The following is a 26558-nucleotide window of genomic DNA, read 5'->3' on the forward strand; positions in this document are numbered from 1 at the left end:
TATATTCACAACAAAAGATGTTTATTTGCGTGTGATCTGCATGTGTAGGCTGTATTAGCTGGGGGAAAGGTTGAGTGTGGAGTGAAGCATTCTTTCCATTACCCAGACCAAATCAATGCACTGAGGTCCCAGCCAGAACGCCACGTCCCCTCCCCCACGCCAGTGGTGACAAGGGGGCCAGTGGAAAGAGCTGACCCAGGCACAGCACACTGGCCTAATTGCAGTTCTGGCCTCCTGCTTCTTTTCCTGAAGCTGAACAGTGGTTGCCACAGAGCATGGATAAAATACTCAACCACATGGACAAGGGAGCAACACAAGTCTATTGAATGCTCACCTAAAAATGATTGAAGTCATCATTGACTCCCCCTCATGTCATTATAAACCCGTATGCATATCTTTCTTCTGCTGAACACAAAATTATATATTTTGAAGAATGTTGAGGAACCAAAAGTTTCGGTTCCTATTGACTTCCATTGTATTTTTGTCAATATTTTTCGAAATATCTTTTTTTGAATACAGGTTTGGAACGACATGAGGGTGAGTAAATGATGACAACATTTTCATTCTTGGGTGAACTAGCTTTTTAAGTATATGGGTCAAAGTATAAAACAACAGTTAACTGTTTTACACAACTGTTGGAGAAATATCTTTATGGGAAGAAGGATACAAATCAAATCTAGTCCAAGAGTAAACTTTTTTCTTTTTTTTTTGTTGTTGCATTGGCGACCCTCAATTGTAACTTTATCCACAAGGCTTAATGGGCATCTGGGAAATCCAACATCCATAAACTTGACCTTGACGTCTTTGTGTAAAATGACATTCTTGGTCATATTGGGGGCTGAATTTGGGACTTGCAGATCACAGATTGCAAAGAATGACTTTATTTGTCTCAGTAAAAATAAAATAATTTCAAAATAATCCCATGCATGTAGAATCCCTCAATCAACTTACATGGACAATTATTAAAGGTAATCTGTAGGCATTGCAACTCCACAATGTAAAAAAGTAATATTTTAGAGATCAGATCAATATTTTTTTTTAAGTGGCAATGCTCTCTCATGCATTAACATAGGGATTTATTAATGAGGCATGATGGTTTTCAGTTGCATTGCTTTTATGTTTAAAATATATTTGACCTTATATATGACCCATCCACCAAACAAACTCTGAAAATTAGCATCTGAGAGAAGTAATCTGCTTAAGAGCTTTAAGTGGAGCACTGAGGTGTCATCATACAAAGAGGAATTGACCGTGGCATTTCATTGTGGTCCTGTCTCAACATTGTTCTAGTGATTGGATTTCACTGATTATTTCCATCTTGTTGTAGAAAAGCCCTCTGGGCCCCTCGACTGTATCTGACAACAATGATAATATGGGGGTGTTCAGGATGACACCCACTTAAATATGGATATCTGAACCCATCTCTCAATAATAATAGTAGCAGGTTCAAGGTGAGGCTACGGAACGTGACCAAATACTTATGAACACTAGTGCACCTTATGGATGAAACAATACACAAAAACCTTTTTTTAGTCAATTTAAAACTTTGAAGAGGATTAGCAGATTTATGACAACAAAATATGACAATTCATGTTATTCTGAAAGACAGACTGGGAGGTATTTGAACAAAAGCAGAACCTCAAAACACAGATTGGGATTTAATAAAGCAAAGCATAATTGTATTTACATATTTCAAAGCCATTTATTATCATACAAATTTTGGAAAATAAATATTTACAAACCAGCAACATCAAGTTGTACAAAAACATTTTCCCCCTCTATGTCCAGTGCAAAAAAAAACAAAAACAAGAAAACATTTAGATAGAAATAGCCTGTAAACCATTATTTCTGTTGTTATAATAAATTCTCGTAAAATATCTGACACCTTTAATGTTTACTGACCAACTGAGTTTACTGACCAACTACCTCATTCAAATAAACTGTAAAAAGGCTTGTGGAGGATATTCACATGCCCTTTTTAAATGATGATTGACATGTCCCAAATATTTTTTGCTTTATTAGAATAAACTTGTAAGAAAAAAACCCCATTGGTCTCAGGTCTCTCCTTTAACTTTTCCAATGGGCTGTGCCTATCTCATAGCAAATGACTTTCAGTGTACACAAAATACCTCCTTTGTTTAAAAAAAACAAGGTGAATTATTAATTTTATAAGAAAAAACCCCAATAAAAACAATGAATAATAAATAAATATTGCTTGTTAATTATTTCTAACTATAGTCTATTCAGTCTGATAAGGCAAACATTGATAAAATGTTCATTTAAAAAAAAAAAAGTCCACTTAATTGGTGATATACAGTAATAAACCTTTGGTTTAATTCAAACGCCTATCAAAAATTTGATCTATAGGTCTTCAGGGGAATCAGTAAAAAGGTTAATACAATAGTTTGACTTGAATTAATGAATAAACAAACAAAAAATGTGAATTAATGTTCAGCTTCAAAAGTGGACTTGTCAGAAAGTCAAATCCTCTTTTCGAATGTAAAAACGAAAGTTCAAGGAATGAGAGAGATCTGTGGGTTCACAGCACTGCGAGGTCATGGCAGGACTTGGAGCGCACTTTCATGGCCATCTTCTTGTTGTTCTTGGCCACCAGTCGATCCAGGAAGCGTCTGGCCTTCTTGGTGATGCTCTCTTTTCGCTTGTAGACAGAGCGTCGGCGCTCATTGATCTCTTTGCTGTCTTGCCGCAGTCTGATCTGCCTCACAATGCCCTCAAAGAGCTCGTGAACATTGTGGTGGAGGGAGGCGGAGGTTTCTATGAACTTGCAGTCGAACACCACGGCACAAGCCCGACCCTCTGCCAAAGAAGACCAGGGTTGTGTGAGATCCTTGGATTGACCCCATAATACTTAATACTGCATAAGCCTTACAGTACATCACATCACAGCAGCCCTTAAAGGAATAGTTCACCCAAAAATGAAAATTATCCTTCTCAACCTCAAGCCATCCTAGGTGTATATGACTTTCTTCTTTCAGCTGAACACAATCGGAGTTATATTAAATAATATCCTGGCTCTTCCCAGCTTTGCTTAGTTTTTGAAGCTCCAAAAAAGCGCATCCATTCATCATAAAAGTAATCCATACGACTCCAGTGGGATAATAAAGGCCTTCTGAAGCGAAGCGATGGGTCTTTGTAATAAAAATATCCATATTTAAAACTTTATAAACTATAATCACTGGCTTCCGGCAACAGCCGTACGCCTGTTCATGAGAGTCGAGTTCCAGTGGAAGGGTGACCTTTGACCCGACGCATGACGCGTAAGTTTAGGTGAGAATTGACGAATGCGGAAGCGCAGAGGATAGAGCAAAACAAAACGTCAGTCATGAATTAGAAGTCTAAAATGAGAAGAAGTTTTCAAGAAAAATGCCGGAGGATTTCGATATAAGAGAAGAGGAGCTACGTCATGCGTCGGGTCAGAGGTCACCCTTCCGCCGGAACTCGACTCTTTCTTTAACGCACGTACGGCCGTTGCCGGAAGCCAGTGATTATAGGTGGATTATAGATTTATGAAGGATGTATGCGCTTTTTGGAGCTTTAAACGCAATTCAATGCCGTTGTAAAGCTGGGAAGAGACAGGATATTATTTTAATATAACTCTGATTGTGTTCAGTTGAAAGAAGAAAGGATGACTTGAGGGTGAGTAAATTATGGGATAATTGTCATTTTTGGATGAACTATTCCTTTAAGGCTTATGAATCTGCACCATGTCAAACAATTGTGCTTCAGGGGATACACTATAGCTGCATTTACATGGACCCTAATAATCCGTTATGTAATCGGACTAGTTGCACAGTCGGAATAGAAAAAGTCACATGATGTAACCACATCAGTCGGAATTAATTGGCCAAATACAAATTTATTTCGGAATGTAAGGGGTGGATTACACCTTTTCTTATCCGTTCGATAGGACATGTTAACTCGATTGAAAACCAACACAGAAAAGTTCTGCATGTGCAATGGAGTATAAATGGCATAATGACGCACGATGTACGGAACGAGCTGTTGTTGGTGAATATTGTAATTCTAAAATTCTTATTCCACTTATCGTCTGTGAAGTGCTGCAGGGGAATGTCGTACCAGCAGTCCTTGCTTCGGACTCTCATCCACAGACACCTTTGTTTTGGCCGCGGCAAGGGGCATTTTACTGCTTAATAAATATAAGCAGCACGGCACAAAGCTTCATGTGCTCGTCGTCTCCTAATCAGGACCCGAAATAGATAAATATTTAGTCTGCATTTTAAAACAAAGAAAAGAAGCGATAGCAGGATAATGGTTAGTATGTGCCAACAGCGGGAAACTCTTTATATCCATGCAGTGTGTGCGTGTCAAAAGATCAAATCCGATTTGAAGCTTGTGGCATATAAAAGCTCACATTAACCTGTTCACTTTATTTAGTGTTCATGTAAACACTATGATCGGATTCATTAATCGGAATGATTTCATTCCGATTGAAACAAAACGTGTCCATGTAAACGTAGCTACTGTGACACACACTACCGTAAAAAAGTTTGGGGTTAGTAAGATTTTAATGTTTTTGGAAAAAAAGGTCTCTTATGATCACCAAGGCGGCACTTGCCATATATTAAAATAAATTAAAAAGAGTGTTATTGTGAAAATAACTTTTTTCTATTTGAATATATTTAAAAATGTAATTTTTTCCTGTGATTTAATTTTTTTTCCATCATTACTCCAGTCTTCAATGTCACATGATCCTTCAGAAATCATTCTAAAATGCTGATTTGGTGCTCAATAAATATTTCTTATTATTATCAATGTTGAAATAAATTGTGCTGCTTAATATTTTTAGGGAAACCATCATACTTTTTTTTTTCTAAATTCTTTGATGAATAGAAGTTCAAATGAACAGCATTTATTTGAAATAGAAAACCTTTGTAACATTATAAATGCCACTGTCACTTTTAATGGATTTACTGCATCCTCGCTGAATAAAGGTATTAATTTCTTCAGAAAAACCTTACCCTCTCAAACTTTTGAACAGTAGTGCATAACATCCCACTATGATGTGTCTGTGCGAATTATCCAAATCAAAACAGCTCTCACCTTCCACTGCCACCTCTCGAGAGCGCACTAAGTCACTTTTGTTTCCCACAAGGATGATGGGAATGTTTTCAGCCTGTCGGATGCGCCGCAGCTGGATTCGTAACTCCGATGCGCTCTCAAAGCTGCTGCGGTCGGTGATGGAGTAAACAATGATGTAAGCATTGCCCACCTGCATGCAGTAATCCTGCACCCACTTCTCATCTTCCTCCTGGGGGATCAAAAAATGAACACTTTTGAAAAGATAGTAGAATAAAATTATCATTATTTACTCACCCTCATGTGCTTCAAAACCTGTAACTTTCTATATAATGGATCACAAAATATTTTTTTACTGAAGACATTTTTACTGGTCATTTTTTCAAATCATTGACAATGAATGGAGGCTTTCAAGCTTATAATAGCGTATAATAAAAGTGGTTCATACGCCAATATATGTCAAGATATAGAGTCACTAAGATTTTTTTTATTATCAAGGATGCATTAAACTTTACAACGGTGATAGTAAAGACATTTATAATGTTACAAAATAATATTTCAAAAAATTGCTGTTCTTTTGAACTCTATATTAAGAATCCTGAAAAAAAATTTGCAGCTTCACAATCCCAGTCCTCATTCATTTTCATTATATTGAAAGAAAGTGAAAGAGAATGACATGAGGGTAATTAAACAATGACAGAGTTTTCATTTAAGGATCCCTTTAAACACTTGTACATGTACTGAGGTATAAACAACAAACAATTCAAAGCTTTGTGTCGAGAAAATGCTGTGGATTCTAACGTTTACAGAATTATTATCTCTGTAAACAATTGTTGAGTCCAGCAAAGCGGAGTTGCCAGACAGACCTCACAGAGGAGAGTCATCGATAGCGGGTGTAATGAGGCCCTGGAGCGATCAGTGTACTTGTCTGTGTGGTCAGCAGTGGCAGCAGGGGCCAGCTGTATGATGCTTGCTCTCTTCAGGCCATCGCTCAATGGAGTTTAGCCACTGGCAGAGAGAGGCCATGTTTTTTCCACAGCATTGCACAAAAGGCATCGTTGCCCTGTATATGAGACTCGTGTCTACAAACACAGACTCACGGCTGACACATGCAACCCCCAGAAGATGAAATGCCTTCAGATTTTCCTTTATTTACATCTGATAATTCATCGAGTATGAGGTTGATTATGTTAAGACATATTGATGTATGAAGTTTGCATACCTGTTTTTCGGTTTCCCACGTGTCCATCACGACTAGGGTCGTCTCCTCCTCATCCACCGTAAGGGTTTTCTCATATATATCCTCTATAGAAACATGCAAAACTGCATTTTAAGTCTGTTTAGCAAAATATCAGTGACATTAATTTGACATCCAAAACAGCATTGGCAACTAAGGACAGATGCTACAAACAAACAACTAGGTAAAGGTCTTATTTGTTAACATTTAAAGGGTTAGATCACCAATTTATTTTTTATTTCTGTCATTAATCATTCACCCTCATGTCGTTCCCAACATGTAAGACCTTCATTCATCTTTGGAACACAAATTAAGATATTTTTGATGAAATTTGAGAGCTTTCTGACCCCCCTATACACAGAGTTATCATCACTTTCAAGGCCAAGAAAGGTAGGAAAGACATTGTTGAAATAGTCCATGTGACTCCAGTGGTTCAACCTTAATGTTATGAAGCGAGTAGAATACTTTTTTCTGTGCAAAATAAAAATAAAAAAAGCGACTTTATTCAACAATTTCTTCTCTTCCGGGTCAGTCTCTAAGCACTACGACACATGCAGGATCCGGCCAATACTGAGCCAGCGTTCTGACGTAGAACCCGGAAGCGCTGCACTGTGTTTACAACATGAACAGCCTCAGAGCCTGACAGGGAAGAGAAGAAATTAATGAATAAAGTTGTTATTTTTGTTTTGTTTTTTTGTGCACAAAAATAATTCTCCTCGCTTCATAATATTAAGGTTGACCCACTGTAGTCACATGGACTATTTCAACAATGTCTTTACTACCTTAAAGTGGTAATAACGTTGCAGTCTATGTGGGGTCAGAAAGCTCTCGGATTTCATTAAAAATATCTTAATTTGTGTTCCGAAGATGAACAAAGGTCTTACGGGTTTGGCAAGACATGAGGGTGAGTAATTAATGACCGAAATTTCATTTTTGGGTGAGCTAACCCTTAATGCATGAGCTAATATGAACTAACAATGAGCAATATATATATATATATATATATATATATATATATATATATATATATATACTGTATATATATATATATATATATATATATACTGTATATATATATATATATATATATATATTAAAGCACTTATTGATCTTTGTTAATGTGAATTAGTAAAAATATTATTGTTCATGTTAGTTCAAAGTTCATTAACTAATGTTCACAAATACAACTTTTGATTTAAAAAAAATGTAGTAGTAAATGTTGAAATGAACATGAACTAAGGTTAATAAATGCTGCAGAAGTATTGTTCATTATTAGATCATGTTAACTAATGCAGTTAACAAATTAAACTTTATTGTAAAGTAACCATGATTTTACCATGGTTATATTTTCCTCAAAAAAAAAAAAAAAAAAAAAAAACCCGTAAAAACTCACATACAGCTTACTGTATACATATCTTCTATGATGAGCATGTTTTTCTGGACATTAAGTAAAAAAATGGTTGATACAACAAGAAATGGGCTTATTAAAAGGGTGAAATTCTTTTAAAAAATTGGCATAATCTACTATTTCTTAAAAGTGCTTCCCTACATAATAATATTTGAAAAACTTTTGGCCACAAATCAAAGACATTTGATCCAAGCAACATACAGAAAACAAAACATAGAGAGCTTTCCTGAAGGCCCTCAAGACTGCATGTATGTATCAATAAGTAACATATCAGATAATTTGATAAAATACCTTTTTATGACAAGGTATGATTAGTTAAGGTTGTAAAATGTCATGTGGTGCGACTTCCCTAAAACTTTAATATTTCATGATTTTGTAAAAACATACATTTTAACTTGAAAATATATATATATTTTTTGTACACAAGGTAAAAGGAAAATGTTATTTAAAGATATTTTCCTTTTCTTTATCATGGACACTAAAAAAACCAACAAAAGAATTGCTGCCATAATGTGTTTGTATGAGATCATTTAAACGGTGCTTTGTTATTATCACAAGCGTGAAAAATGCATGTGAAGTGGAAGAGTGGAAAAATCATTGAGCCGTGTCTGATAAACTGATCGCATAGCTAGTTTGACAAGAAGATAAAACACACTTTGCTCCAGTCTAGGTTGATACTGACCTTGTCTCATTTTTCCACTTTAAATCTACTGTCACTTTTCGAGACCTCTAAAAGATGTATAGCACAACATTTGAATTCACGGTAAAGAATAACAGTGTCCTTATTCAACTTCAATGTCTCAAAACTTCATGTCAGTTAAAATCTAAATGTTAAGGCCAGATCTAAAATATAATCAAGACATCCCCTACAGAAAACGGTGTCCTCAACCGATGAGGGCCAATGCACTTTTTATTTTTTACAGATGTGATAACACTGTGTTAACTAAGGTGTATGCTAACGCAGTGCAATTACAAAGCATTCAAAACAAACATGTCACTCAACTAAAGCCAGCTAAGATAGAATCAAAGAGATTTTATAGAAGCTTTACAAGCCATTGGGATTGAAAACTGACAGTAACATCAAATGAATTTGTAAATTGTAATGCCTTCTTATCAACGATGAAACAACATAATATATTCAAATGTTTTTGATCAGTACTTTAAAAAAAAAGAAATTAATACTATTCAGCAAGGACTCATTCAATCGATCACAAGTGACAGTAAAGATTTATAATGTTACAAAGGATTTCTGTTTGATATAAACGCTGTTCTTTTTAACTTTCAATTCAAACAATCCTGAAGAAAAACTAAAACTGAAAAAAGAATACAATAAATGTTCAGCAGCATATCAGCATATTAGAATGATTTCTGAAGGATCATGTGATGCTGAAGACGGAGTAATGATGCTGCTGAAAATTCAGCTTTGCCGTCACAGGAGTAAATTGCAATTAAAAAGTATTAAAATAGAAAACAGCTCTTTTAAATTGTAACTTTTAGGGTCATGCAGAAGAGTAGCCTACTAATATGTCTCCAGTGATATATACACACATCCGCCTGTCAATGAGATGATTATTTACAGGGTGATGTTCTGCTCAGGTCAAAGCCAAAACAGCAACGAGACATGGGGTCATATGCCATTAGACAAAAATCAACAACATGTAGGTCAACAGACCGCCACACACAGAAGCACATCTAATGCTTCATAAAGGGATTTTGCACAGCTCAATGAATTAGGGAGACACAAATGTGTGTGCTGAATATTAAAGTCATAACTGTTGAGTTTTTAGTTACACAGGTCTCTGATGGATCAGTTTTGTGTCAGACAAAATGGATAGTCCCACATCCTTGGGGCACCAGGAGATGGACAGGACTGGGAAAATGGGAGAGACGAGACAACGGTGCTGACTTTAAATCAGTCATGTGTTGTCCCATTGTAAGAAATGCACATATTCCAGCAAACTGAAGTGAAATGATTCTACATTTATGATGTAAAAGTGTCACGTTTACGCCACGCAAAGTTTAAAGTCTGCGCTTAAAGGTAGCAGTAATGCTCTAGACAACAGCTGCTACACAAATCAATGTACTGTACTGTTTGCACTGACTGATGTATTAATCAATACCGTCATACAATTAATGTTTCAGGGTCAATCATGACGCGTGACAATTTGAGAGTGCAATCAATCAGGCAGACCAAACAGTTTAGTCAAGGTTATTTTAGGTGCTGGAATGCCATTTACAGTAGTGTGTCAATGCTTTATTTATGGTTATACAATAACATTCAGTTGATGAATGGAAGGAATTAAACTGTACCTAATTAATCAACTAAACTGATTTGATATGTAGATACATAAAACTATAATGTATTTTGGGTTGTATACCTCCAGCGTGTTTGTGGGCATCCTTCTCTTGTATTCCAGCAAAAATGTTGGCAAGGCTTGACTTCCCCACGCCGTGATCCCCCAACAAAACCACACGATAAAGTGACTCAGATCCAGAGCTGTCCGAATCTGAGTCTGAAGACCAGTCGGCCCGTGAGTGGATGCTCTTGTCTCCTGGGTGGTAAGAGGCTGACTGGGCGAGCGGAGGGTGATACGGGCCAGACAAGGGGTCTCTACCTCCCCGGCTCGCTAAACGAGAGGAGGGGATGGGAGTGCTCGCTCTTCTCCTCAGTGGTTCCTTTCCCTCTTTCTGTGTGTTGAGTGTCATCTTATAAACATAGGTATGCCTGAACAAAAAAAGGAAAACAAACAGTCTGAGCATAATTTGGTAGTTACCATGTAGTAATACTATTAAATAGTCTTGATTCACTGCATATACATTATACACCACTAATAAAAAAAACTTAATGAGGTGCATCCTGAGACATACCTAATTAATAACTTTTAACTGGTAGTGTTGAAGATACCAGGGCTAGTTGTCACACTTTTTACTCCAGTGAATATTTTTTTTTAGTTTAGTATGCATATAAACAAAAAAAACAAAAACAAAACAAAAAAACAGACCAAATATTCATAACTTAGACATAAAATTCTTGGCAAAAAACCTATTGAACAATTTATCTATTATTGGAAAATATTCAAAATTTAAAATGCAAAATTATCAAAACTTTTCTTAACAAACACTGAACATGTGACAACTTGCCCCATCCTGAGAACAACATTTATTTTCCCAAAATGATATGCTCACTAGGAACAATTTTAGTTTAAGTTTAGTTTAATTATTCTAATTAAGTGACCTAAGTGTTTGAAACCAACATACCAAACCACTGACAGTGAAAACAGTGTTGACTCTAAACATTAGTTACTAAAATCCTTGTGACAACTAGCCCCGGTGTCTCTGAATATTCATGCATTTTACTATATTTCATGCATTAATAAACACAACAACTAAACAAACCAGACATGTTCCAACAAAAACATCCTCAGAATGTTTAGTGTACTCACAACCATGTCCGTAAACGAAGGTTTAAAAGCATGCAGGTTCACATCAATCCACAGAATGAAGTTCAAAGTGAATCAATCAGTTTGCGCGCAGTGAAGTTTGAGGAACCGGTTGCAGAGAAACGCTACACCGCTGCAGTCATGGCAACAGCCCGCCGAGTTCCACAACGCTTTTAAAAATTTAAGAGCGGAATGAAGCATTTCTCTCATTCTCTCGCGCTGTCTGTCACAGCCTCGTCACCCGCAGCGCGCGGAATGGAACGCTCGTGCGCTCGGAAAAACATCGGTGAGTTCACATCTATGACCTTTCACTCACCTTTATCTCACCACACGCAAGTTTTAGGAGTCCGAAGCGCGACTTCTCAGTTCATCCTTCCACTTGTAGACTTTGAGCGTCAGTCCAGAGCGCTGGATCGGTGTGAAGTCGCATGTATCGTGCCTTTGTGATTAAACACAGGTGGGCTCCTGTTGCCAACTCAACTCGAGCTCAGAGCGCGCGGAGCGGAGAAACGTGCTTTCTGTTTATATTACTCACATGATCCATAAACATAGCTCAACAAATGGGCCCTCGACTGTAAGTCTCGTGGGTCCTTGCTGAGCGTCTTTCAACATCATCCAGGGCCACGAAATGTTATAATGTGCCTTTTTAGCACCGTCCCACTCCATCTCCATGACGTCGATGTTCTGTCATTTCCTGCTTAAAGCTGAGCTGAGATATCATAAGTTATGGGAATGTTCTCATTAGTCCCATTGCTTTGATGTAAAACGCATCTTGACTTAATGATGTCATCACTGGAAAGTCATGCAATGTGAAACCACACACATTGCATTTATTTTTCTTTTAGAGACAAACATCCACAGATGTTTCTTTTCTTGGTGCTTATGCAATTGGATAATGAATGTTGCCATTTTATTGCATCTATTTAGTATTTTTTGTTTCTAAAATAAGTTTTATTTATTGGAAAAAGCATTCCAGCACTGGATACACATGGAAATAAATATTTAAAAAAATTCTGAATCTTCGCATCAGTGAAATAGAAGAAGGTTTATCCCCTGCTTAGATCACACAGTTGTTTTTTACCAGGAATTTTTAATTCTCTGAGGCTCAGTTGAATCTTTTCCAACTGAAACAACAAAAGTAATCAAACCAGTCGCCCGTACACTGGGGTGCTGAAATCCATTACTGTTTACAGAGCAAGACTTGTTCCCACACTTTGGTCAATTACATCAATGTCACACAACTACTGTTTCAAGGTTTGCAAAATGGCTTTGAAATGCTCCATTTGCAAGATAAATAGTTATATATATAGTCATAAAATGAAGCACTCGCATACTTTGAGGATTGACACTTAAAAGTGCCACTAACTGCAATAACATTTTCTTGCTGACTGGTAGCCTACCAAACTCCAACATCGTGTTCCTCGACATGGGAAACAACATGGACGAATACGATGGGCATCATCTGCAGAAATTCAGGCTGCAATACAAAGTATTATGAATAATTTGAGGTTACACTTTATTTCGATAGTCCACTTTAGACATTCTAAATCTAGATGTAAACAAACTCTCATTAATTTGCAACTACATGTCAACTAACTGTATCGGTAGACTATTGTTAGGTTTAGGCTTAGTAAAATAAGTCTTTACGTTAAGACATCACACTACTGTTAAAAATTTTGGAAACATTTTTGAAAGAAATTAATACTTTTATTCAGCAAGGATGCATTAAATTGATCAATAGCGACAGTAAAGACATTTATAATGTTACAAAGATTTCTATTTCAAATAAATGCTGTTTTTGTTACACAAATATTAAGCAGCACAACAGTTTTCAACATTGATAATAATAAAAAAAATATTTCTTGTGCACCAAATCAGCATATTAAAATGATTTCTGAAGGATCATGTGACACTGAAGACTGGAGTAATGATGCTGAAAATTCAGCTTTGACATCACAGGAATATATTAATATAAAATCGTTATTTTACATTATAATAATGTTTCAGAATATTCATGTTTTTACTGTATTTTATCACATAAATGGCTTTTGTGAGCATAAGAGAATTCTTTAAAAAAGTTTTGAATGTTAGTGTACCTACAATAAGACTACTGTATGAATGCTAATATAAAAAGTCAGATTTTTAAAGAGGTATTCTGTTACTACTTACCAAAGGAAAGTGGTCACTTAACATCTGCAGCTTAGTTTGTGTGACACTAAAATACATGTAGTATGCAGTTGCACTTGCTTGTTTAAAGGCACATCAATAAATTACGGTACTTGCACTAGAGTGGAATATATAGAAAAAAATAATAAAGAGGATCGAGCCAATAAAACAAACTGAAAGCAAAGACAAATAAAGTAAGGAAGATCTGTAAAAATGTTTGACTGAGTAAAATGATTTAATGAAGTGGCTCCATTGATTTTCGTCTGTAATAACAGCTCAGGGGAAGACTCAAAAAGGTAATGCATTCAGCACAGGGCTACACGGGGAGTAAATCCTCTTGGGGTATATTGAGATGGACGTCCATATCTGGAGTACACCTAAAATATAGACAACACAGTGACAGTGACTGTAAACAGCCAGTATACAACCCAAGGCCTAGTTCACAGAAGAAATTAAACTTCTGTCATCATTTACTCACTCTCATGTCATTGCAAACCCAAGGAAGACATACTGAACTGTTTTTGCCCATATATTGAAAGTCAATGGGGTCCAAAACTACAGCAGACCAGAATGAGTTTCATTGTATGGACAAAAAACACTGATGTGTTTTTCAAAATATCTTCTATTGTGGTCCACAGATGGGAAATTTAGAACAACAAATGATGACAATTTTTATTTTTGGGTGCAAAGACATCTGTAAATAAGAAGGACTCCTTATGGCACATCTGCCTTTAAACATGGTCACCACAGCCTGAGACAGTTTGTTTAAGACCGGAAACATGAGAACTTTCCCTGCTTGGGCTCAGGACATCTGCAGATACTAAAGCCATGTCTCTGTCACGAGCGGAGAAGGAAATCCCAGATCTGTTTATCATTATCTCTAGTTAATGGAAACCTTTTTAATTTGTTGCTCAGTGTGACATGATATGTGAACACACTAAGTGTTTTTTGCTTGTTTTCCACGTTCTTTGTCCCCTAGGCCAAAACACTTAAGGACCAAAGGTCCATATGAATATATCTTAACTGTGACATAACCGTTCCCAAGGGTGGCAAGAGGTTGTGCAGGACCTTGGAATAAAGTGTCCGATTGTTTTGGAGAGGAAAATGACATGCTGTTTTGGAACAGACTGTTGGGAAATGTGAAACCTTCATTAACCTTTAATGGGCGCCAGGGATTCCATGAATGCACAGCATTCTCTTGTTCTTCATTTATCTTTAAGATGGCCTTTGGAGTCTTTTCCAAAACTGTAATATAACACCATCTCCAACAGCTCAATACCTTTCAAAACCAAGCCATTGTTTGAAAGTAGATGGGGTGAGTTTTCCTCTAGTAGTTTATCAGATTTGCAATGCTGGATCTCCAACAAAGCTCCTTGGGTTAGGGAAAATGTTACTTATCATACATATTTGCTTTTATTCACCTTCATGTCATTCCAAACCTGTATAACTTTCTTCATCAGAACAAAAAAGAAGATATCTCGTGGTTTTTGTTCATCCAATGAAAGTCAAGGGGGTCTAATTTGGTTTTGTTTTTTGTTTTTTTGTTTTTTTATTTGTATAGCGCTTTTCACAATACAGATTGCATCAAAGCAGCTTCACAGTATTAAATTAAAATAATACAACAAAGTTTGTTTCAAGAGGAATTTATTGATTGATTAAATTAAATTAAATATCCCCAAAATATCCCCAACTGAGCAAGCCAAAGGCAACAGTGGCAAGGAATCGAAAAACTCCATCAAGTGACCTAATGGTGTCCTAAAACTCCATCAGGTGACCTAATGGAGAAAAAAAACCTTGGGAGAACTCAGGCTCAGTCGGGGGCCAGTTCTCCTCTGGCATTGGATAGAGGCCGGATTGTAGTTTGAACTGTAGGATTATATGAATGCCTGGCTGAAGAGATGCGACTTTAATCTAGTTTTAAACTGGGAGAGTGAGTCTGAGCAACGAACAGTATCAGGAAGACTATTCCAGAGTTTTGGAGCCAAATGTGAAAATGCTCTCCCTCCTTTGGTGGTTCTGGATATCCTAGGTATGACCAAAAGCCTTGAATTTAGTGATCTTAAAGAGCGCGATGGATTATAGGGCGATAGAAGATCCGTTAAATAGACTGGAGCTAAGCCGTTTAGGGCTTTATAAGTCAGTAGCAATACCTTGTAATTAATACGGAACTTTATAGGTAACCAATGCAGTGATGATAAAATCGGTGTTATATGATCATATTTTCTTGATCTCGTAAGAACTCTAGCGGCGGCATTTTGGACTAACTGTAGCTTGTTTATTGAGGATGCAGGACAACCAGCTAATAAAGCATTACAGTAATCCAGTCTCGAGGTCATGAATGCATGAACTAACTTTTCTGCATCAGAAACTGATAGCATATTACGTAGCTTAGCAATGTTTCTAAGGTGGAAAAAGGCTGTTTTTGTAACATATGAAATATGATTTTCAAAAGACAGGTTGCAATCGAGTATAACACCCAGGTCTTTTACTGTAGAGGATAAAGTAACAGGACATCCTATGATGTTAAAGTTGTATTGTGCGAGGTTTTGTGGGCGGTTTTTTGAACCGATAAGTATTACCTCTGTCTTGTCTGGATTTAATAAAAGAAAATTACGCGTCATCCAATCTTTTATATCTTTAACACACTCTGTCAATTTGGAAAATGTAGCGTTTTCATCCGGCCGTGATGAAATATATATTTGAGTGTCATCAGCATAACAATGGAAACTAATTCCATGTTTCCTTATAATATTTCCAAGTGGCATCATGTATATTTTTGGACCCCATTTGTCTTTTATTGTATAGACAAAAACAGTTGAAACATCCTTCAGAATTTCTTCTTTCACATTCTGCATAAGAAAAAAAGTCGAACAGGTTTAGAACGACATGATGGTAAGTAAATGATGGCAGAATATGCATTTTTGGGTGAATTATCCCTTTAAATTGTTTCTCAATGCATGAAATGAGCGTCTTAACTCATATTAGATGGGCTGTGTGCTGTCAGTATGCTTGAGAAGGCTCTTGAAATTGAAGTGTTGCTGTTCTATATCTGTTTATGGGAGGGGTAGGGTCATACTAACACTGTTAGACATTTTGAGGGGTTTGTTGAACTTCCTTTCAAGTGGTCAAGTTTGTGAGAACTTTTCTCTGCAACTGCAATTACTGTATAACTTGGGAATGCTTCAACTGAAGAGCTTGCCAATGTTCTTGTGTTAATAGGACATAAGAACTGTTTGTGATAAAGAAGCTGTTTGCCTCAATAACTCATTGTCCTCATCCATTTACTTATCTGATTTCAGGAAAACATTCTCTCATCCACTTACTTATCTGATTTTAGGAAAACATCTGGAAAAATCTCTCTCCTGATGTTTGGTCTTGATAGTTGCAGTTCCTTAATACTCTTCATTAGCTCTTCGTTCTTCTGCTCTAGCTCCAATATCACCTTAAAAATATATACAGTAAATATACAATGTAAATAAATAATGTACAAATTAACATACTTTTTAAAAATAATGCGTTAAGTCTACCTCAACAATCAAAAATGAACTTTAATAATGTATTAAAAAGAAAATCACTTTTCTGTGCATATTAATTTCTTCCCTCATTGTGTAATTCTGTGAGGCCACGATTTTGACAATGGGAGGGATGTGGGATTCATGTTTCTGAAAATCAAACAACAAAGATATGTTTGATAATGCACCTAGAAAAGTCAAGAATTACCTCCATTAAAAAAATTCAATCTTCTTTACCTTAACAACAGCAGAAAGCACTTCCTGTTCTCTTTGGTGTTGGCATCTCTCCAAACGGACTGCTTCTTTCTCAAACAACAGATTTACATCCTCTTGCTCTTTCTGACAATTACAGAGGAGAAACATATTAAAACATTATTGAAGATTGAAGAGTTCTTATGGAAGCTAGAACCACATGTGTATTTTAATAAATAAAGTTACTTAAATCTAACTTCAAGTACTTTTTACTCTTTACCCATCAGATGGCCAGAATGTCAGATTTTATTCATCCAGACAGTAAGTCCTGCTTATTTTTCGGTTGCACTTTATTTTACAGTATGTGCACTTACAGTGTACTTACCTAAGAAATTACTGGGTAATAATAAGGTAACTACATGGGTAATGGTTAGGTTTAAGGGTAGGTTCAGAGAGAGTACCTAGTTATTACCCAGTTATTGCAATTACTATAATAAGTACATAGCATATACATGAGGAACAGGACTGTTAAATAAAGTGCTACCCATTTTTTACCTGTTGCATCTCTTTCAGTCTGTCCAGTTTTCTTTTCATGTCTGCAATCTGCAAGGCCTTTACTGGGAACTCCATATCTTTGTATGTCTTTAGGAAGCGGAGCTCTTTCCGAGCCTTTACCACCTCTGCTTTTACCATGTCCAACTGCTTCTGCAAACCTGCACTTATAAGATAGTCAACTGAAACTTCTTCTTGCAGTTTGAGGATGGTTGTTTTTGCTTTAGCATTAACGCTATATGGCCAAAAATACCTGGATACCCAAACATGTCGACTTCTTTGTGCAGGGGGCAATATCATGCTGGAACAGAAGAGGGCCTCATTCTACATGAAATGTTAATGTTTGCTTGATTTTATGCGCCTGCTTATAATGCACTTTTACTGTATTTTTGATCAAATAAACCAATCCTTGGTGAGCATAAGAGACATCTTTCAAAAACATGTAAAGAAATTGTTGAATGGTAATGTAGCTGGAATAGCAAAGCCAATTAATTAGATTAGAAAAGTGTTTCCACATACTTTTGGCCATACATAGTGTATAAATTGCATTTAAAAGTAATAATGAAAATAGCTAAAACATAATTGATTATAAAGTGTAGAAGTTTCAACTAACCGCTGAGATTAGTCTGTGACACTTCCTCTGTATCTGTCAGCCCTGCGTTGGTACTTTTAATAAGACTGTCATCCCATTTTTTTAAAGTTACCATTGATCTCTAGAAAAAACATCAAATATCAAAAAATATATAATCATAAAAATATCAAATTTCACTGGTTAAGGGAACTTAAAGGTGCAATAAGCGATTTCTGAGAAACGCTGTTGATATTTGAAATCACCAAAACAAACATGCCCCTACCCAAAAGGATCACACCCCTATCTTGATAACCCACCCATAAATTCAGGAACACACTGTGCAGCACAGGCCCACCCCTCTCATGAATGGACACGCCCCTTACTACTGATTGGCTACAAGCGCGTTTTGGAGCGATCCACTTTCAACAGCGTTTCTCAAAAATCGCTTACTGCACCTTTAATACTCAACATTGAAAAAGTTTGAATTCAGTGCTCTTTGTGTACAGTGGGATCTAAGAACATAATACAATATAGCTCACCCTCATTTGTTCTCTCTGTGTGAGCAGTTCTTTGGCTCTGGAGACTGAGCTTCTGTCTGTGTCAATAATGCTTCTGGCCATCTGCAGGTTCCTCTCTTGAAGCTGTTCACAGTGCTCCTCCAGGTCTTTTATTGCGTTTTTTCTGGATGTGATGAGTAACTACAACAGATTGCAGTTGTCAGCGTGGCGTAAACTAAACACAAGTGAACTATTAAAGTTGGCTTTCCTGTTTTACAGTACACACCATCAGTGCTTTGATGTTGTCTTTCCTCTTTGAGGAGATCTGGTCCTGCTCCACTTTTTCAGGTGCTGTTCTTGTAGAGAGTTTGGGGAGTGTTGTGAAATCATTTTGGACAGCGTTTTGAGATTTCCCTGTTCATAAAGCAGACATTACAAAACAATGCATAAAGACAGACATGTCTCACTACAGTAGAAGCATTACATTTATCTTTAGCCATGTTTATACCTGATTTTCCAGTTGGAGATGGTATGATTCCTCCTTTGTTAGATGATATGACTGCTTTATGATGAAATGTTGCCCAAAGCAGAGGCTTTGGTCTTGTACTTCGCTCCCATTTGCTGTAATCCTTGAACAAATATTTTAATAAAAAAGGGTTTAGTCTAACTGCAGCTATTTTACTTTACAGAGAGCAATACTCATAACGTTACATGAAATAAAAAATGGAGTGTACTGCAAACCTTTTCATTATGTGTCACAAAATTCCCGAACATTATAACAATAACGTAACAATCATAAACACAGTTGACGTCAGTCAGTCATACCACCGGATGAAAGTTCAACATGTCTTGGCGTGTCATTATGCTGTTTTCTTCTCCGGGAAAATCAGTTCTGTCTATATCAAAAAGTCATCAAGAGTTCTTAAACAATTCCAGCATTCAGGAAGTTTGCCATAGCAACTGGAGATACTCGACGACACGCCTGTGTACAACGTACTTCTGCTGCCATCTAGTGGATATACTGAGCATGCGCGAAAATGGGGAAATTCTCTTGATGGGTCTGACAGACTCTATTGGTTCTGTTTCCTGTCACTCTATTTTTTCATAATTTAACAGAAAAACGAATGTAATCCTTTATATAAACGTCTATAAATGCCTATAAATTATATGTGATTGTAGCAAAGTAAGAGAATTAAGAAACCTATAGTAAAATTCTTGTCAAAATACACTTGTTATCGTTGCATTGCAGAACAGTTATATGCATAATTAAAGAAATAACTGTAAAATATTTTCAAAATACACTTTTATTGCTGACATTCTTGCATTATAATATAAGGTTATGTATTTGTTTTATAGAAGAGAAGGTTATACAAAACAGGTCTATTCAATGGCAAATTTACAACACAGATAATATAAAATGTATTATAAATAGCATATAGGAATGATTTAAATATTTGATTTAATACATGATTTTTTAAATACGTTATCATCAAAATATTAACATTAGTAATTATATTAATTTGCATAATGAATAGCAGTGCATTATCATTTAATAATTTCCCACACAAAAGGGGAAAGTGCACAAAAAGGTTTCACTGCACAAAAAAAAAAGATGAACATGAATAACATTGAATAGCTCACAGTTTTTAAAGTTATTGTTATGGCACCATCAAACTAGATCATTTTTATGATCACTACAAATAATAAAATCTTAACATTTAAATATATATATATATATATATATATATATATATATATAAAAGTGTTATTGAAACAGATGTAAAATGTACATATAAGGTTATATATATAAAAGTGTTATTGAAACAGATGTTCTGTAGTTATACTCAAAAGTAAAAGGAAATGAAAAGAGTGATGACGGCATAGCTGCAGATTCTTCCGGATGGGGTTTTGATGGGCAGTCACAGTGTTGATGACATTATGCCGTGTTGTTGTTGATGTCCATGCGGCTGATGAGCTCTGTGACAAGCACCTGCAGGGTCTCTGAACGCATTTTGCTCACTTCCAGCACAGCTTCATGATTGACAGTCTCATTGTCCTCATAGCTTTTCACCACTTTGTTGGTGATGAGGGAGAGACCAAAGACTCTCATGCCACAATGACTGGCGACCAACACTTCTGGTGCAGTACTCATTCCTTTAAAGGCAAATTAAATTAAATAAATTAAATTAAATTAATAATTAAGACAATATAACTATCACTTAAGTTACTATTTCTATTCAATATAAAGTTAATATATTAAGTGTGTTATATCTGTGCCACTATTGTCACAAATGGAAAAGAACAAGTTTTTCCAAAACCCTGCCAAATTTAAAGGGTGAGTCATTAATTATTCACCTTCATGTCGTTCCAAGATTTCATCATCTTCGGAACACAAATGAAGATCTTCTAAAATGAAATCTAAGAACTTTCTGTCCCTCCATGACAGCCTATGCAACTATCACTTTCAAGCCCCAGAAAGGTAGTAAAGACATCATTATGTAACCTCAGTTTTATGAAGCGACACGAGGGCTTTGTTTGCACCAAATAACATAATTTATCATTTCATTTACAAAATTTTAATCTCCAATGCACGTTCACGCAACAACGTCTGCTCTCGCGTCAACACAACACGAATGCGTCGTGGTGTTCTCGTGAACGCGTCGCTTCATAAAATTAAGGTTAAACCACTGGAGTCACATGGATTACTTTCATGATGTCTTTACTACCTTTCTGGGGCTGGTAGTTACATAGGCTGTCAATAGAGGGACAGAAAGCTCTTAGATTTCATTAAAAAGACCTTCATTTGTGTTCTGAAGATGAACGAAAGTCTTACGGGTGTGAAACGACATAAGAAATGAATGGCGGAATTTTCATTATTGGGTGAACTACTCCTTAAAGCAATTTAAAGTGCCCTTATTATGCTATATTAAAGGTTCCTTAATTTGTTTTGCCGGTCTCAAGTTCAAATACACTTTAATATACATTGCAGCATCACAGCTTTTGTTTTCATACATTGTCTGAAATGGTTCGATGAAGGATTCAGTCTCTCTAAACCCCAGTCTCTCTACTCTGCTCTGATTGGTCAGATGGCTGAGTCTGTTATGACTGGTCTACCGTGATACAGCGCATGTTGTAAACGAAACACCCATTATATATCTGAATTTTGAGCATCCTCATCCTTTGGATCCTTTGCTTTTGCAGCACATAAAATGTATTTTTGACATGTCGACAGCTTAAACCAAACTCCTCCAGGCCTCAGCTACAACTACAGTGTTTGAGGGTCAAAGTAGTCGTTGTTCACGGCATTATGCAAATTTGTTACAAACCTATAAGTTTGTGCAGGAAGTAAGTATATGATCACTGACGACTCGCTTAAGGCTCGATTCTTTCTTTTTGGAGACAATAACTCCATTAAGCACATTGATCTTTGAAACTTTGCAGACCTTTTACATTTACAAATAGCTATATAACAAACCACATAAAAGGTAATATCCGAAAAAGCATAATAAGGGCGCTTTAAAAATTCTAATTAGATATGAATTGTATTGATTTTACTAAATGAGACACCATCTTACCAACTGCATCCACTCCCAGTCTGTGCAGAAGTCGGGCTTCAGCTATGGTCTCAAAGTTGGGTCCTCCCACCATGCAATACACGCCCTCTTGGACATACTGGGAGACGCCCATGTTCTTACAAATGTCGAATGCCATCTTCCGTAGGCTTTTGTCATAGACCCCAGACATGGGAGGAAATCGAGTGCCAAACCTTGATAACGACCGATAAATGATTACATTGCTTGTACTGGTGATTATATGATTATGAATGAACGCTTTCTTAACTCACTTCAACATGTACATTGATACTCACTTATCATCATTAGGGCCATTGAGAGGGTTCAGTCCAGCAAGTCCAGGGAAGTTAATGTGATCTCGTATGATCATAATATCACCACAGCTATAACTGTCCGCTAATGACCCCGCAGCATTAGTCACAATCAAGGTGTCGACACCCAGAAGCTTGAAAACTCTCACTGGAAAAGTGACCTGAGGAACACAAGCATCAATTCTGGTAATCCATTTTCAACATCCACCAAAGCCTGCTGCTGTACTGTACAAGGCATATTACCATTAAGCCATTTTAATCTAACCCTGTGTTATGTAAACCACACAAAAGTTTCATTGAATGATAAATTGTGCTCTGGCATAAAGCATGTGACTCAAAGCAGCGTGACCAGGATGAAGTGACTATACAGTGTGGGCATCCAAAAAAAGGAATCTCCTTATTCTATCATCACTTTAGACTGCAGCATGACACAGCATGAATAGAACAGTGTTATGTAGTTATTACTTTTGGAATGTAATATAATTTTGTTATGTAACATAATTCTATTTATGACACGTGATGAAACTGTCAAGATAGATTTTGTATTAACATAGGCCATAAAGCAAAATAAAGCCTGATGGGACATCAAACTGTGTTAGCCCAAGAATGATGTACTGAAATGAAAAATGTTGGAAATGTACTGTACACTACTGTTGGGGTCAGTAAGATTCTTTTAGTTTTTTTTTGTTGTAAGAAATTAATACAGTAATTTTATTCAGCAAGAATGCTTTAAATTGCATAAAAGTGACAGTATAGACATTTATAATTTCTATTTTAAATAAATGTGGCTGTTTTCACAAAAATAAACAAATAATAATAAGATTTTTTTTTCTCCTTTTTTCTGGAGGACCAAATCAGCATATTAGAATGATTTCTGAAATATCACGTGTCACTAAAGACTGGAGTAATGATGCTGAAAAAAATCAGTTTTGCCTTCACATGAATAAATAAATCAAATAAATGCAGCCTTGGTGAGCATAAGAGACTTTTTGAACCACAAATGTTTGAACGATAGCATACAATGTATGGCAAAGAAGTGGGGCATGTAGTGTCTTTGGTTTGAAAAAGACAAACCTTGCTTAGCGAGTGTCCCTCATACATATGGAATCGACCCTGCATGCACACACAGGTCTTCCCTTTGAGCTCCCCAAAAACCAGCCTTCCAGCATGACCCTTCACTGTTTGAATACACACAAACACATAGCCAGGACACATACAAGCATTATTACTTATAACAAAATACACACAATTTTGTTTTCTATAACTTTGTTTCCATCCTTTTAAAATTGAAGGAGCCATTTAAACTGAGGTTTTGGAGGTTAAAAGTTGACCAGTGTAACATGCTAGCATAATATTGACATATTTTACATATTTAATTTACATAATGCATTTGGCAAATGCTTTTATCCAAATACACATAAAAAAAAAACTGTTTTATCAGTTTGCTTTCCATGGGAATCAATCCTATGACCTTGGTGTTGCTAGTGCCACGCTCTACTGTTTGATAATACTTTGTCTTTGTTTTAGCAAATGGAGAAAAACACTTAAGCAAATACATTCCAACATGTTCTGACCAGTGTCTTACCTGTGCTCTGAGGAAAGCCAGGGATGTCAGAGTATTTGAAAGAGTCTTGGCACTTGAGTGCGTCTGCCAGCATGCCCAGTCCAGAGCCGCAGATGATGGCTACTTTAGGTCTGTGTTGTGTCTGGGACAACAGCCAGTCTGCAGTTCTCTGGTAGTCCTCATGGCTGGTGACAAGAAAAAAAAACTCTTTATTAAACTTAAAGCTTGACTATATTCATTAGAAGGAACTGTGGAATTTAAAGCGTCAGTTACTGGCTCTATATTGTCCCATTAGATATGACTGTAGTTCATTTTCTGCACATTGTGGACTGTGTACTTAACAGTTTTTGAAATCTCAGGGCTACAGTGAATTAATAAAACGCATTATATTGGCATTTTTGCTTTTAAAAAGACAAATATCCATTTGCTTGACCTAAATACTGTTTCATACTGTAAGATGAGCATATCATTTATAGAAATAAACAGTATTAAATAGAGCCACAGTTTTACATTTTCAAGAAAAAGTATGCCATTTCGTTCATGCACAATCCTAAGATATACTTTGTCTTAACCTTAAGAAGGAAAGAAAATGTAACTTACCAGATTTGATCTTTACTATGCATGTTGGTGTCGTGTGTTTGTCTTGAAGAAGTGTTCCTGAATTTGAGCAGTGTGTGAATGAGAGAACAGCTCTCTCGATTTAAGTAAACCTACTGTCAGACCTCAATAACACACACAAACGCTCTGATTGGTTACAACTCAGTGTTATATTAGTCATGCCAAATGAATTGCCTTGTAATTTGTAGGTGTGTCTAAGTGTAATATCAGAGGAAAACTAAACTTTCAATTAGATTTGGGGGAAGTAAGCTTTTAAAACCAACCACACAAGAATATCTGGTGCTTTTATGAGTAAAAAAAAAAAAATCAGTGTACATTGTGAATTCAAAGTTTAATTGCATCACAAGGGGATTTTTTTTTCCGACAGATCAAATCATAGGATCAGAGGACATCACTTGAATAAATTAATAACAATTTAAAAAAAGGTCACTAGCCTAAATTAAACACACTAATTTCCAACTATACTGCGTTTGGAGTATATCCGGTTTGCAGTATAAGATCTGTCAATGGGTTGAGATTGATTTCCTCCACATCGGTAAACATGTGAGGCCCATTAGGGGTACAGACACATTCCCAAATCTGAAGCATGAGACTAGAAAAATTTAATTTGGGGACCTCACAAGATTTGTCTGATTGCAAGCAATTTTCCACTTTCAGAGACAGATCCAAAGTCTTGTAAAAACATTTATTGAGTGAAGAGGTATAAATCAACTTCTTTTCTCTTGCCATCACTATTATTAAGATTAATGCATTTCAGACAGTGATTGACCCAGCTTCTCATTGGCAACTGTCCTTGACCGAAATCAAAGACTGATACACCACTGTTTGCCCACACATTCTCCACTTTTAGTATCAGGATCTGTAAGGTAAATTACTTAAATATTTATTTAAAGAAATAAAACATTTTCCTGCTTATTATATGGCTACTTACCAATTAAATAAATAAATGCATTTGGAAAATTCTACTATGATAGAAGAAAGAGACCTTTCTCTATTTTTACATTTAGTTAAACACAATTAGTTTAATAATGATCTTTGGCAAATCTCAAAAATCTCAATATCCATTTTGTACAATATGACATTGTAATACCTACACTTATAGCATTTAAAATGACTGATTTTAGTTTTTTTGTGTTTTATTATTCATTCATTTAGACAAAACAGTATAGAGTATTGGTTTGTTTTACAGCACACTTTCAGTGTACTTACAGTGTACTTACCAAGAAAGTACTGTGTATTAAAAGGTAACTACATGGGTTAAGGTTAGGTTTAGGGGTAGGTTAAGGACTAGTACCCAGTTATTGCAATTACAACAAGAAGTATATAGTATGTAGTATGTACATGGAGAACAGGACTGTAAAATAAAGTGCTACTAGAGTATTAATATCATCCAGTTGTTGGCGTAACAACAAAATAATTATCATCTTATTGTATAACCAGAATTTTAAGTTGCATCCCCAACAAAACCGATCGCCGAAGACGAAACAGAATACAAGAACATGTCAAGAACAAGATTCCTGAGGAACAGGATCAGCTTGAGACAATAATATTTACATTTTCCGCATTGCTCTCTCACATACCATTAGTCTGACAATGTGCACCAGTCAAGATAGCTTTCAGACACATGAAAACCTTTTGTCCCAAGAGAACGTGGTAACTTGCATAGCTGGTCACATCTAACTAGGCTCATGTGAGTTATACAATGTAATCAGGCAGATATAGAGAAAGACAGAGAACGATAGACAGAAAGAGAGAAAGAAAGGAAGCGTATCCCTTTCTCTGTAATTACATTAACAATGTCGAGTGCCAAGCATACCCTATGCAACTCGCTCTCTCTCTCTCTGCTCAGACGTAATCTGT

General features: G+C 36.2%; 3 protein-coding genes across 5 annotated transcripts; all 3 read right to left on the minus strand.

The window, feature by feature from the left end:
* Nucleotides 1–1638: 1638 nt before the first annotated feature.
* rem1 (RAS (RAD and GEM)-like GTP-binding 1) lies at nucleotides 1639–11819 on the minus strand. 2 transcript variants are annotated; one of them, XM_082155522.1, is made up of 5 exons: nucleotides 11460–11819; nucleotides 10082–10428; nucleotides 6281–6363; nucleotides 5083–5290; nucleotides 1639–2817 (listed from the first exon to the last, which is right to left on the minus strand). In XM_082155522.1, exons 2-5 carry the CDS (start codon nucleotides 10407–10409, stop codon nucleotides 2540–2542), a joined length of 897 nt encoding a protein of 298 aa, XP_082011648.1. In that variant the 5' UTR covers nucleotides 10410–10428; nucleotides 11460–11819; the 3' UTR covers nucleotides 1639–2539. The 2 variants fall into 2 exon arrangements, with proteins under 2 accessions (XP_082011648.1, XP_082011647.1); XM_082155521.1 differs by lacking the exon at nucleotides 11460–11819 and adding an exon at nucleotides 11147–11436.
* A 1712-nt stretch (nucleotides 11820–13531) lies between these two features.
* Nucleotides 13532–19604, minus strand: LOC309487727 (uncharacterized protein C20orf96-like). 2 transcript variants are annotated; one of them, XM_082155519.1, is made up of 10 exons: nucleotides 19459–19604; nucleotides 19142–19262; nucleotides 18920–19047; nucleotides 18676–18834; nucleotides 18179–18278; nucleotides 17569–17726; nucleotides 17059–17160; nucleotides 16885–16971; nucleotides 16633–16751; nucleotides 13532–13686 (listed from the first exon to the last, which is right to left on the minus strand). In XM_082155519.1, exons 1-10 carry the CDS (start codon nucleotides 19492–19494, stop codon nucleotides 13626–13628), a joined length of 1071 nt encoding a protein of 356 aa, XP_082011645.1. In that variant the 5' UTR covers nucleotides 19495–19604; the 3' UTR covers nucleotides 13532–13625. The 2 variants fall into 2 exon arrangements, with proteins under 2 accessions (XP_082011645.1, XP_082011646.1); XM_082155520.1 differs by having other exon boundaries at nucleotides 19375–19593.
* An 834-nt stretch (nucleotides 19605–20438) lies between these two features.
* Nucleotides 20439–26094, minus strand: pnp4a (purine nucleoside phosphorylase 4a). The gene is made up of 6 exons (XM_082155078.1): nucleotides 24681–26094; nucleotides 24102–24265; nucleotides 23591–23694; nucleotides 22502–22677; nucleotides 22209–22399; nucleotides 20439–20787 (listed from the first exon to the last, which is right to left on the minus strand). The coding sequence occupies exons 1-6, from the start codon at nucleotides 24701–24703 to the stop codon at nucleotides 20570–20572; spliced, it is 876 nt and encodes a 291-aa protein (XP_082011204.1). The 5' UTR covers nucleotides 24704–26094; the 3' UTR covers nucleotides 20439–20569.
* Between the last annotated feature and the right edge of the window lie 464 nt (nucleotides 26095–26558).

This window comes from Leuciscus leuciscus (assembly GCF_965113295.1).
Source record: "Leuciscus leuciscus genome assembly, chromosome: 23".
Lineage (NCBI taxonomy): Eukaryota > Metazoa > Chordata > Actinopteri > Cypriniformes > Leuciscidae > Leuciscus > Leuciscus leuciscus.

What these genes read in the sequence shown, in the direction of transcription:
- rem1 (XM_082155521.1), bottom strand. Translation starts at nt 11,178, where the DNA reads ATGCTTTTAAACCTTCGTTTACGGACATGGTT. An exon ending in CGTGGGAAACCGAAAAACAG is followed by an intron (nt 5,291 to 6,280) that starts GTATGCAAACTT and finishes TTGATCCCCCAG; the next exon opens with GAGGAAGATGAGAAGTGGGT. An exon ending in TCGAGAGGTGGCAGTGGAAG is followed by an intron (nt 2,818 to 5,082) that starts GTGAGAGCTGTT and finishes CTTCTTTGGCAG; the next exon opens with AGGGTCGGGCTTGTGCCGTG.
- LOC309487727 (XM_082155519.1), bottom strand. Translation starts at nt 19,494, where the DNA reads ATGACACGCCAAGACATGTTGAACTTTCATCCGGTG. An exon ending in ATCTCCAACTGGAAAATCAG is followed by an intron (nt 19,048 to 19,141) that starts GTATAAACATGG and finishes CTTTATGAACAG; the next exon opens with GGAAATCTCAAAACGCTGTC. An exon ending in GTCACAGACTAATCTCAGCG is followed by an intron (nt 17,727 to 18,178) that starts GTTAGTTGAAAC and finishes TTATAAGTGCAG; the next exon opens with GTTTGCAGAAGCAGTTGGAC.
- pnp4a (XM_082155078.1), bottom strand. Translation starts at nt 24,703, where the DNA reads ATGCATAGTAAAGATCAAATCTG. An exon ending in TGGCTTTCCTCAGAGCACAG is followed by an intron (nt 23,695 to 24,101) that starts GTAAGACACTGG and finishes GTATTCAAACAG; the next exon opens with TGAAGGGTCATGCTGGAAGG. An exon ending in ACTGGGAGTGGATGCAGTTG is followed by an intron (nt 20,788 to 22,208) that starts GTAAGATGGTGT and finishes TTGCCTTTAAAG; the next exon opens with GAATGAGTACTGCACCAGAA.